At 43.2% G+C, this 12,500-nt stretch overlaps 1 protein-coding gene across 3 annotated transcripts in view; it reads left to right on the forward strand.

The window, feature by feature from the left end:
• LOC110504643 (interleukin-1 receptor accessory protein-like 1-B) overlaps positions 1-12,500 on the forward strand; it is a 455,299-nt gene that overhangs the window by 179,643 nt on the left and 263,156 nt on the right. For all 3 annotated transcript variants that reach the window (XM_036975074.2, XM_036975075.2, XM_036975072.2), the window contains exon 3: positions 3,990-4,275. In XM_036975074.2, coding sequence (XP_036830969.1) covers positions 3,990-4,275 — 286 coding nt within the window. The remainder of the gene's footprint in view (positions 1-3,989; positions 4,276-12,500) is intronic.

Below are 12,500 nucleotides of genomic sequence, written 5' to 3' on the forward strand. Positions count from 1 at the left end.
ACAGGCCTACTGCTAATTAAGAGGAATAATTAGGCAGACACACACACACACACTCATATAACACACACACACAACTTCAGCTCTGGTAATTAGGGGCATTAATTACAAGTGTAGTTGTCCCTGTGAGTGTTCTGTATCGCTCAGACAGGCACACATTAGGGGTACTTTGCTCTATCACTTTCCACACACACACACACACACACACACACACACACACACACACACACACACACACACACACACACACACACACACACACCCCACCACACACACACACAGTGCACAATACTGTAAACAAGTTATGCCTAATTAGTCCTAGACTTATTGCTGGCCGTGGGTTAACCTGTCTGTCACCATGGGAGCAGAAGACAAGAAATCACCAAATGTTTAGCTCAACAAAGATCCTCCCCCTCATTCCTGCTGGGTCAATACCCTACCCTTTATCCAGACATGAAACTGAAAGTTAACCTTGAAGGGCCTTAAGCAACTTTAAAAACCCCTAAGTAACATAATTTAAAAAATCCCCATCAAAATCTGTCATTTTAAACTAGAGATATATTTTTTTCATTGGATCTCCCTCACCAACTTCAAACATCTGCTATCTGAGCAGCTAACCGATCGCTGCAGCTGTACATAGTCTATCGGTAAATAGCCCACCCAATTTTACCTACCTCATCCCCATATTGTTTATATTTATTTACTTTTCTGCTCTTTTGCACACCAATATCTCTACCTGTACATGACCATCTGATAATTTATCACTCCTGTGTTAATCTGCAAAATTGTAATTATTCGCCTACCTCCTCATGCCTTTTGCACACAATGTATATAGACTCTTTTTTTCCTTTTTTCTTTACTGTATTATTGACTTGTTAATTGTTTACTCCATGTGTAACTCTGTGTTGTCTGTTCACACTGCTATGATTTATCTTGGCCAGGTCGCAGTTGTAAATTAGAACTTGTTCTCAACTAGCCTACCTGGTTAAATAAAGGTGAAATAAATTCAATTAAATTTAAAAAAATGCACCAATCCACCGCATCTGCCGATGTTACAAGGTGTTTGTCAGACCATGAGACATCCGGACAATCCCATGTGTCTTGGGACTCATCTGCAGTGAAGGTGTTTGTCAGACCATGAGACATCCGGACAATCCCATGTGTCTTGGGACTCATCTGCAGTGAAGGTGTTTGTCAGACCATGAGACATCCGGACAATCCCATGTGTCTTGGGACTCATCTGCAGTGAAGGTGTTTGTCAGACCATGAGACATCCTGACAATCCCATGTGTCTTGGGACTCATCTGCAGTGAAGGTGTTTGTCAGACCATGAGACATCCTGACAATCCCATGTGTCTTGGGACTCATCTGCAGTGAAGGTGTTTGTCAGACCATGAGACATCCTGACACTCCCATGTGTCTTGGGACTCATCTGAAGGTAACCGGTACATGTTTAAAATAATGAATGCAAGTTTGAAGGTAGTTTTGTGCCTGCCCAAAAAGTGGGTTAACTGGCCAAGTGTAAAAAATACAGTATTAAATCAAATATTTCCTGAGCTACTTATATCTCCTAGAATTTGAACAAACACTGTGTTATTCAATGCATTTCTATGGCCTTTAGTAGTAAAGGCCATATTCAACGTTTTATCAAAACATTTTCTTATAGATTTCATCCATGCTAGCAATGTTAGCCTCCAACTGCACTAAATATCTCCAGCTAAAGAGCTAGCTAGAGTTAACATTCAACATGATATCTGACGCTAGCCTTAGTAACCACCATTGACGCCATTGTAGCAACTTCTTACAAATGAAAAAGTGATGACTTAACATCCCACATGCCCAGAGAGATGACATTGAGCGAATGGGGATCCAAATAGGGGATAGAGATTTAACTTTCTTCCCCTCTGGATGAGTCAACGAGTCACTGAGTATATGAACGTTTTCCTCTCTGAAGGAGTCACTGAGTGTATGACTGTTTTCCTCTCTGAAGGAGTCACTGAGTGTATAACTGTTTTCCTCTCTGAAGGAGTCACTGAGTGTATGATTGTTTTCCTCTCTGAAGGAGTCACTGAGTGTATAACTGTTTTCCTCTCTGAAGGAGTCACTGAGTGTATGATTGTTTTCCTCTCTGAAGGAGTCACTGAGTGTATGACTGTTTTCCTCTCTGAAGGAGTCACTGAGTGTATAACTGTTTTCCTCTCTGAAGGAGTCACTGAGTGTATGACTGTTTTCCTCTCTGAAGGAGTCACTGAGTGTATGACTGTTTTCCTCTCTGAAGGAGTCACTGAGTGTATGACTGTTTTCCTCTCTGAAGGAGTCACTGAGTGTATGACTGTTTTCCTCTCTGAAGGAGTCACTGAGTGTATAACTGTTTTCCTCTCTGAAGGAGTCACTGAGTGTATGACTGTTTTCCTCTCTGAAGGAGTCACTGAGTGCATGATGGTTTTCCTCTCTGAAGGAGTCACTGAGTGTATGATTGTTTTCCTCTCTGAAGGAGTCACTGAGTGTATGACTGTTTTCCTCTCTGAAGGAGTCACTGAGTGAATGATGGTTTTCCTCTCTGAAGGAGTCACTGAGTGTATGATTGTTTTCCTCTCTGAAGGAGTCACTGAGTGTATGATTGTTTTCCCCTCTGGCTGAGTCACTGTGTATAACTGTTTTCCTCTCTGACTGAGTCACTGAGTGTATGATTGTTTTCCCCTCTGGCTGAGTCACTGTGTATGATTGTTTCCCCCTCTGGCTGAGTCGTTGTGTATGATTTTTCCCCCTCTGACTGGGTCACTGTGTATGATTTTTCCCCCTCTGGCTGGGTCACTGTGTATATGAACGTTTTCCTCTCTGAAGGAGTCACTGAGTGTATGACTGTTTTCCTCTCTGAAGGAGTCACTGAGTGTATGATTGTTTTCCTCTCTGAAGGAGTCACTGAGTATATGAACGTTTTCCTCTCTGAAGGAGTCACTGAGTGTATGACTGTTTTCCTCTCTGAAGGAGTCACTGAGTATATGAACGTTTTCCTCTCTGAAGGAGTCACTGAGTGTATGACTGTTTTCCTCTCTGAAGGAGTCACTGAGTGTATGACTGTTTTCCTCTCTGAAGGAGTCACTGAGTATATGAACGTTTTCCTCTCTGAAGGAGTCACTGAGTGTATGACTGTTTTCCTCTCTGAAGGAGTCACTGAGTGAATGATGGTTTTCCTCTCTGAAGGAGTCACTGAGTGTATAACTGTTTTCCTCTCTGAAGGAGTCACTGAGTGTATGACTGTTTTCCTCTCTGAAGGAGTCACTGAGTGTATGACTGTTTTCCTCTCTGAAGGAGTCACTGAGTGTATGACTGTTTTCCTCTCTGAAGGAGTCACTGAGTGTATGACTGTTTTCCTCTCTGAAGGAGTCACTGAGTGAATGATGGTTTTCCTCTCTGAAGGAGTCACTGAGTGGATGATGGTTTTCCTCTCTGAAGGAGTCACTGAGTGTATGACTGTTTTCCTCTCTGAAGGAGTCACTGAGTGTATGACTGTTTTCCTCTCTGAAGGAGTCACTGAGTATATGAACGTTTTCCTCTCTGAAGGAGTCACTGAGTGTATGATTGTTTTCCTCTCTGAAGGAGTCACTGAGTGTATGACTGTTTTCCTCTCTGAAGGAGTCACTGAGTGTATGATTGTTTTCCTCTCTGAAGGAGTCACTGAGTGTATGACTGTTTTCCTCTCTGAAGGAGTCACTGAGTGTATGACTGTTTTCCTCTCTGACTGAGTCACTGTGTATAACTGTTTTCCTCTCTGGCTGCGTCATTGAGTGTATGACAGTTTTCCTCTCTGGCTGAGTCACTGAGTGTATGACAGCACACACACACAAACCTACTAAACACACAACGATTTAGCATCTACAGAGGTCACATAGGTGACCCCCAATAGTTGACGGTTGTACGGACTGCTCAATAGAATATAATCACATCCTAATTGTCTCTATCTCTCTCCGTCTCTCTCTTTCCTTCCATAGTTGACGGCTGTACGGACTGGTCGGTGGACTACCTGAAGTACCGTGTGTTGAAGGGGGAGCCGGTGAGGCTGAAGTGTGCCCTGTTCTACGGCTACATCAGGGCCAACTACAGCCAGGCTCAGAGCGTCGGCCTCAGCCTCATGTGGTACCGCAGCTCTGGCCTGGGCCACGGAGACTTTGAGGAGCCCATCTCCTTCAACGGCGTGCGCATGAGCAAGGAGGAGGACGCCATCTGGTTCAGACCGGCCGACCTGCAGGACGTGGGCCTCTACTCCTGTGTGCTACGGTAAGACAGGAGGGACATAGTCTACTCTAGTCTACTCCTGTGTGCTACCGTAATACCTAAGAGACAGTAGGGATATTAGAAATAAAGTAAAACAATTGAGACAGTAGGGATAGTAGGGATACAGTAAGACATTAGAGACAGTAGTGATACTAGAGATACAGTAAGACATTAGAGACACTAGTGATACTATTGATACAGTAAGGCATTAGATACAGTAGTGATACTATAGATACAGTAAGACATTAGAGACACAAGTGATTCTATTGATACAGTAAGACATTAGATACAGTGGTGATACTATAGATACAGTAAGACATTAGATACAGTAGTGATACTATAGATACAGGAAGACATTAGAGACACTAGTGATTCTATTGATACAGTAAGACATTAGATACAGTGGTGATACTATAGATACAGTAAGACATTAGATACAGTAGTGATACTATAGATACAGTAAGACATTAGAGACACTAGTGATTCTATTGATACAGTAAGACATTAGATACAGTGGTGATACTAGAGATACAGTAAGACATTAGAGACACTAGTGATTCTATTGATACAGTAAGGCAGGAGATAGTAGAAACAATGGGTAAGAGAGGAAATTAATATGATTTATGCAACATGCTCCCTTACAATCACTACATTCAATTTAAGATCTGTGATATTGATGGCTGAGTCTCTTTTTCACACTTTCTCACTTGCACTCCCTCACTCCCTCTCTCTCACTATCTCTTCCCCCCTCCATTCTCTGGTAGAGTCAGAATCTTAATGGTTGTGTGTTTGTCGTTCTGTCTAGAGCGTCTGAAGTGGATGTTTCTGATATGCCTGGAGGCATCATATAGTACTCTCTCCCTCCCTCTCTCCATCACTCTGCTCTCATTTACTCCTCTCTCCTTCACTCTTTCCCTCTCTTAGACTAAAAACATAATTTCTAAGGCTAGAACACTGACAATGTTCTCTACAGTACAATGTTCTCTACAGTACACTGTTCTCTACAGTGCACTGTTCTCTACAGTACAATGTTCTCTACAGTACACTGTTCTCTACAGTACACTGTTCTCTACAGTGCACTGTTCTCTACAGTACACTGTTCTCTACAGTACACTGTTCTCTACAGTGCACTGTTCTCTACGGTACAATGTTCTCTACAGTACACTGTTCTCTACAGAACACAGTTCTCTACAGTACACTGTTCTCTACAGTACACTGTTCTCTACAGTACACTGTTCTCTACAGTACACTGTTCTCTACGGTACAATGTTCTCTACAGTACACTATTCTCTACGGTACAATGTTCTCTACAGTACACTGTTCTCTACAGAACACAGTTCTCTACAGTACACTGTTCTCTACAGTACACTGTTCTCTACAGTACACTGTTCTCTACAGTACACTGTTCTCTACGGTACAATGTTCTCTACAGTACACTGTTCTCTACAGTGCACTGTTCTCTACAGTACAATGTTCTCTACAGTACACTGTTCTCTACAGTACACTGTTCTCTACAGTGCACTGTTCTCTACAGTACACTGTTCTCTACAGTACACTGTTCTCTACAGTGCACTGTTCTCTACGGTACAATGTTCTCTACAGTACACTGTTCTCTACAGAACACAGTTCTCTACAGTACACTGTTCTCTACAGTACACTGTTCTCTACAGTACACTGTTCTCTACAGTACACTGTTCTCTACGGTACAATGTTCTCTACAGTACACTGTTCTCTACAGTACACTGTTCTCTACAGTACACTGTTCTCTACAGTACACTGTTCTCTACAGTGCACTGTTCTCTACGGTACAATGTTCTCTACAGTACACTATTCTCTACAGTACACTGTTCTCTACAGTGCACTGTTCTCTACAGAACACTGTTCTCTACAGTACACTGTTCTCTACAGAACACTGTTCTCTACAGAACACTTTTCTCTACAGTACACTGTTCTCTACAGTACTGTACGTGTAGGTGTATGACGCTGGACAAGCAGATAGCCTGCATTATGAAATTCAAAGCATGTTCTCCAATGTTTTAAAGTGTTAAACAGCCTCAGGCTTGGTGTGTTCAAATGTCGTGCATGGAAGGATTCAAGAGTTATCCAGTAACCTAATCAGAGAAGCACTTTGGAGATTTGTAGCTGAGCTGAAATCAAGGGTAAGCTTTGCAAATTTTATCATACATGACCAAAACACTTCATCCACACAGCTGTGCTAGGAAAAGAGAAAGAGTGAGAGAGGGAGAGAGAGAGAAAGAGGGTGTGAGAACATAGGGGAAGTGAGAGAGCGAGAGAGTGAGCGAGAGAGACATGTATAAAACATTAGGAACAGCTACTCTTTCCACGACATAGACTGACTAGGTGAATCCAGGTGAAAGCCTATGTATGATCCCTAATGTCACTTGTGCTTCTGTCCCCAACCAAGGAGGGCCTACACCAGCACCTAGATCTTCTGCACAGGTTCTGCCAGACAGTAAATCTCAGTATGACAAAAATAATGGTGCTCCAAAAAAGGTCCAGGTGCCAGGACCACAAATACAAATTCCATCTAGATACCATTGCCCTAGAGCACCTAAAAAACAATCAATCAATCAATCAATCAAATGTATTTATGATGCCCTTCTTATATCAGCTGTCACAAAATGCTGTACAGAAACCCAGCCTAAAACCCCAAACAGCAAGCAATGCAGGTGTAGAAGCACGGTGGCTAGGAAAAACTTCCTAGAAAGGCCAGTACCTAGGAAGAAACCTAGAGAGGAACCAGGCTATAAGGGGTGGCCAGTCCTCTGGCTGTGCCGGGTGGAGAATATAACAATACGTACCTTGTTCTTAACATCAGGGCCACAGGTAACTTCCACAAAGCTGTAAACGATCTGAGACACAAGGCAAGAAGGGCCTTCTATACCATCAAAATGAACATAAAATTCAATACACCAAATTGAGACTGCATGCATAATTCTGCAAAAGTATGCTCCGTGTACAACGTAAAACACCAAATAATATGCATGCAGAGCAGAGTAAGGCCGATACCCACTGATTATCACAATCCAAAAAAGAGCCGTTCAATTCTACAACCACCTAAAAGGAAGCGATTCCCAAACTTCCCATAACAAAACCATCGCCTACAGAGAGATGAACCTGGAAAAGTTCCCTAAGCAAGCTGGTCCTGGGGCTCTGTTCACAAACACAAACAGACCCCACAGAGCCCCAGGACAGCAACACAATTAGACCCAACCAAATCATTAGAAAACAAAGAGATAATTACTTGACACATTGGAAAGAATTAACACAAAAACTGAGCAAACTAGAATGCTATTTGGCACTAACCACAGAGTACACAGTGGCAGAATACCTGACCACTGTGACTGATCCAAACTTAAGGAAAGCTTTGACTCAGTGAGCATTGCCATGATAGTTCTCAAGAGATGACAAGCTATGTGCACACTGCCCACAAAATGAGCTGGAAACTGAGCTGCACTTCCTTGCCTGCCAAATGTATGATCATATTAGAGACACAAATTTCCCTCAGATTACACAGACCCACAAAGAATTAAAAAATATATCCAATTTTGATAAACTCCCATATCTATTGGCTGAAATTCCACAGTGTGCCATCACAGCATGAATATTTGTGACCTGTTGCCACGAGAAAAGGGAAACCAGTGCAGAACAAACACCATTGTAAACACATATGTTTCTTTATTTTTCCTTTTGCACATCATTTCAACACTGCACAGTGCATTCGGAAAGTATTCAGACCCCTTGACTTCTTTCACATTTTGTTACGTAACAGCCTTATTCTAAAATGGATGAAATAGTTTTTTTCACTCATCAGTCATCACACAATACCCCATAATGACAAAGCGAAACCTTTTTTTTTACACTTTTGCAAATGTATAAATAATACGTAACTGAAATATAACGGTAACATAAGTATTCAGACCCTTTACCTAGTACGTTGTTGAAGCACCTTTGGCAGGGAGTCTTCTTGATTATGATGCTACAAGCTTGGAGAGCCTATTTATGTCTCTATTTGGTTTGGTCAGGGTGTGATTTGGGGTGGGTATTCTATGTTTTGTAATCTATGATTTTTGCATTTCTATGTTTTGGCCGGGTATGGTTCTCAATCAGGGACAGCTGTCTATCGTTGTCTCTGATTGGGAACCATACTTAGGCAGCCCTTTTTCCTCCTTATGTTTTGAAGTGTGTATTGTTTTGTTCGGCGTCTTTTATCACATAAAAATGAAAATGTATGCTCACCACGCTGTGCCTTGGTCCTAATCCTTCAACAGCCGTGACAGAACTTCCCACCACCAACGGACCAAGCAGTGTGGTATGAAGGAGCAGCGTGTAATGGACTCCTGGACATGGGAGGAAATCCTGGACGGGAAAGGACCCTGGAGGCAGGCTGGGGAGTATCGCCGTCCACGGGAGGAACTGGAAGGAGCTAAAGCTGAGAGGCGACGCTATGAGGGAACACGGCTGGCAAGGAAGCGTGGAGTGTGGCAGAGTCAGGTTGGAGACCTGAGCCAACTCCCCGTGCTTACCGTGGCGGGCGTCGTACTAGTCAGGCACCGTGTTATGCGGTGGAGCGCACGGTGTCTCCATTACGCGTTCTTAGCCCGGTGCGCTACATCCCAGCTCCCTACATCTGCCGGGCTAGGGTGAGAATCCAGCCAGGCCCTGCTCTCCAGACCTCCAGTACCTCTCTATGGCCCAAGATATCCTGCTCCGGCTCTGCGCAAGGTGTCTCCAGTGCGTCCTGTGCCTGCGCCCCGCACGTGCTCGGCCTAAGCCACCATCCAGGCAGGACGGGTTGTGCAGGCTCTTAGCTCGAGACCTCCAGTGCGCCTCCACGACCCAGTGTATCCGGTGCCTCGGCCAAGGACAATGCCTCCTGTATAGCCCTCCAGCCTGGTGGGGTACTGTCACAGCATTGTTTTGTTCGGCGTCTTTTATCAAATAAAAAGGAAAATGTACGCTCACAACACTGTGCCTTGGTCCTAATCCTTCAACAGCCGTGACACTTGGCACACCTGTATTTGGTGAGTTTCTCTCATTCTTCTATGCAGATCCTCTCAAGCTCTGTCAGGTTGGATAGGGAGGGTCGCTGCACAGCTATTTTCAGGTCTCTCTAGAGATGTTCGATCTGGTTCAAGTCCGGGCTCTGGCTGGGCCACTCAAGGAGATTCAGAGACTTGTCCTGAAGCCACTCCTACGTTGTCTTGGCTGTGTGCTTAGGGTCGTTATCCTGTTGGAAGGTGAACGTTTGCAAGATCCTGAGTGCTCTGGAGCAAGTTTTTATCAAGGTTCTCTCTGTACTTTGCTCCGTTCATCTTTGCCCCGATCCTGACTAGTCTGCCAGTCCCTGCTGCTGAAAAACATCCCTACATCATGATGTTGCCACAACCATGCTTCACCGTAGGGATTGTGCCAGGTTTCCTCCAGACGTGACACTTAGTATTCAGGCCAAAGAGTTCAATCTTGGTTTCATCAGACCAGGGAATCTTGTTTCTCATGGTCTGAGACTTTAGTTGCCTTTCGGCAAAATCCATGTGGGCTGTCGTGACTTTTACTGAGGAGTGACTTCCGCCTAGCCACTTCACCACAAAGGCCTGATTGGTGGAGTACTGCATAGATGGTTGTCCTTCTGGAAGGTTCTCCAATCTCCACAGAGGAACTCTAGAGCTCTCAGGTTCTTGGTCAAGCTCCAACCATCAGGTTCTTGGTCAGCTCCAATATCAAGGCCCTTCTCCCCCGATTGCTAAGTTTGGCCTGGCGGCCAGCTCTAAGAAGGGTCTTAATGGTTCCAAACTTCTTCTTTTTAAGAATGATGAAGGCCACTGTGTTCTTGGACCTTCAATGCTGCAGAAATGTGTTGTTACCCTTCCTCAGACCTGTGCCTCGACACATTCCTGTCTCGGAGGTCTATGGACAATTCCTTCAACCTCATGGCTTGGTTTTTGCTCTGACATGCACTGTCAATTGTGGGACCTTATATAGACAGGTGTGTGCCTTTCCAAATGATGTTCAATTAAATGAATTTACCTCAGATGGGCTCCAATCCAGCTGTAGAAACATCTCAAGGATGACCAATGGAAACAGGATGCAACTGAGCTCATTTGCGAGTCTATAGTAAAGGTTCTGAATTCTTATATAGATAAGGTATTTATGTTTGCTTTGTCATTATACGGTATTGTGTGTAGATTGCTGAGGATTCTGTGTTCATTTAATCCATTTTAGAATAAGGCTGTAACGTGACAAAGTGTGGAAAAAGTCAAGGGGTCTGAATACTTTCCGAAGACACTGTATATAGACAAATGTCTTTAGTCTTTATTAAACTTTTGTGAGTTTAATATTTACTATAAATATTTTTATTGTTTACTTAATTTGTGTTGACTGTCTATTTCACTTGCTTTGGGAATGTAAACATATGTTTCCTAATAAAGCCCCTTGAAGTGAATTGAGAGATTCCTCCATTCCACTGCTACTCATGCAGTCAATTTCCCCACATTAATGGCTGTTCTTTTTGTCTCCAGGTTTTGCTCAGAATTTCAATTATCACTTAAAGTTTGACTGTTAGCGTAGGAGATTATAATGGGGATAGAATCGTCTATCTGGAGCGTATATAGTCCTACTATATTATTTTGCATTGGAGTTATGCTGCTATATTGAGTTGGCTATATCTAAACAGAGATCAATCCTTCACTGGAGAAAGTACAACATTGAAACCTTCCAGCTGTTATTCCCTGGAAGGAGATATGGACGTGTACAGGATCATTGAAGCGTTTAGTGTGTGTGTATGTCTGCGTGTGTGCGTGGGTGTATTTGTGTGTGTGTGTGTGGGTGTGTTTGTGTGTTAGCCCCTTTGTCCGTAGCCATCTGAAACCTAACTTTTCCCATCAGTGTGTGTAGGTGACTACATGACATTCATGTTCTCTCTCCCTCCATCTCTCTCCCTCCCCTCTCTCTCTCTCTCCATCACTTTATATTGGGGTCATTGTCCATTTGGAAGACCCATTTGTGAACAAGCTTTAACTTCCTGACTGATGTCTTGACATGTTGCTTTAAAATATCGACGTAATTTTCCTCCCTCATGATGACATCTATTTTGTGAAGTGCACCAGTCCCTCCTGCAGCAAAGCACCCCCACAACATGATGCTGCTACCCCAGTGCTTCACGGTTGGGATGGTGTTCTTCGGCTTGCAAGCCTCCCCCTTTTTCCTCCAAACATAATGATGGTCATTATGGCTAAACAGTTCTATTTTTGTTTCATCAGACCAGAGGACATTTCTTCAAAAAGTATGATCTTTGACCCCATGTGCAGTTGCAAACCGTAGCTTTTTTATGGCGGTTTTGGAGCAGTGGCTTGCAAGCCAGGCTTGCAAGCCAGAGAATACCATCCCAACCGTGAAGCACTGGGGTAGCAGCATCATGTTGTGGGGGTGCTTTACAGCAGGAGGGTCTGGTGCACTTCACAAAATAGATGGATATATTGAAGCAACATCTCAAGACATCAGTCTGGAAGTTGGGTCTTCCAGATGGATCTTCCAAATGGAGAATGACCCCAAACATACTTTCAAAGTTGTGGTGAAATGGCTTAAGGACAACAAAGTCAAGGTATTGGAGTGGCCATCACAAAGCCCTGACCTCAATCCTATAGAACATTTGTGGGCAGAACTGAAAAAGTGTGTGCGAGCAAGGAGGCCTACAAACCTGTCTCAGTTACACCAGCTCTGTCAGGAGGAATGGTCCAAAATTCACCCAACTTATTGTGGGAAGCTTGCGGAAAGCTACCCGAAATGTTTGACCCAAGTTAAACAATTTAAAGGCAATGCTACCAAATACTAATTGAGTGTATGTAAACTTCTGACCCACTGGGAATGTGATGAAATAAATCAAAGCTGAAATAAATCACTCTCTCTACTATTATTCTGACATTTCACATTCTTAAAATAAAGTGGTGATCCGGACTGACCTAAAACAGGGAATTTTTACTGGGATTAAATGTCAGGAATTGTGAAAAACTGAGTTTAAATGTATTTGGCTAAGCTATACGTAAACTTCCGACTTCAACTGTATATCTTTCTCTCTCTCTTGCTCTCTCTCTCTCTCTCTCTCTCTCTCTCTCTCTATATATATATATATATATATATATATATATGTAAATGAGAGCTTTAACCTCTATTATTTTTTCTCCTTTAAACACACCCTCCACCTCTGTAGT

The sequence above is a fragment of the Oncorhynchus mykiss genome, chromosome 3 (genome assembly GCF_057628025.1).
Source record: "Oncorhynchus mykiss isolate SJ-2025 chromosome 3, ASM5762802v1, whole genome shotgun sequence".
In the NCBI taxonomy this organism is placed as follows: domain Eukaryota; kingdom Metazoa; phylum Chordata; class Actinopteri; order Salmoniformes; family Salmonidae; genus Oncorhynchus; species Oncorhynchus mykiss.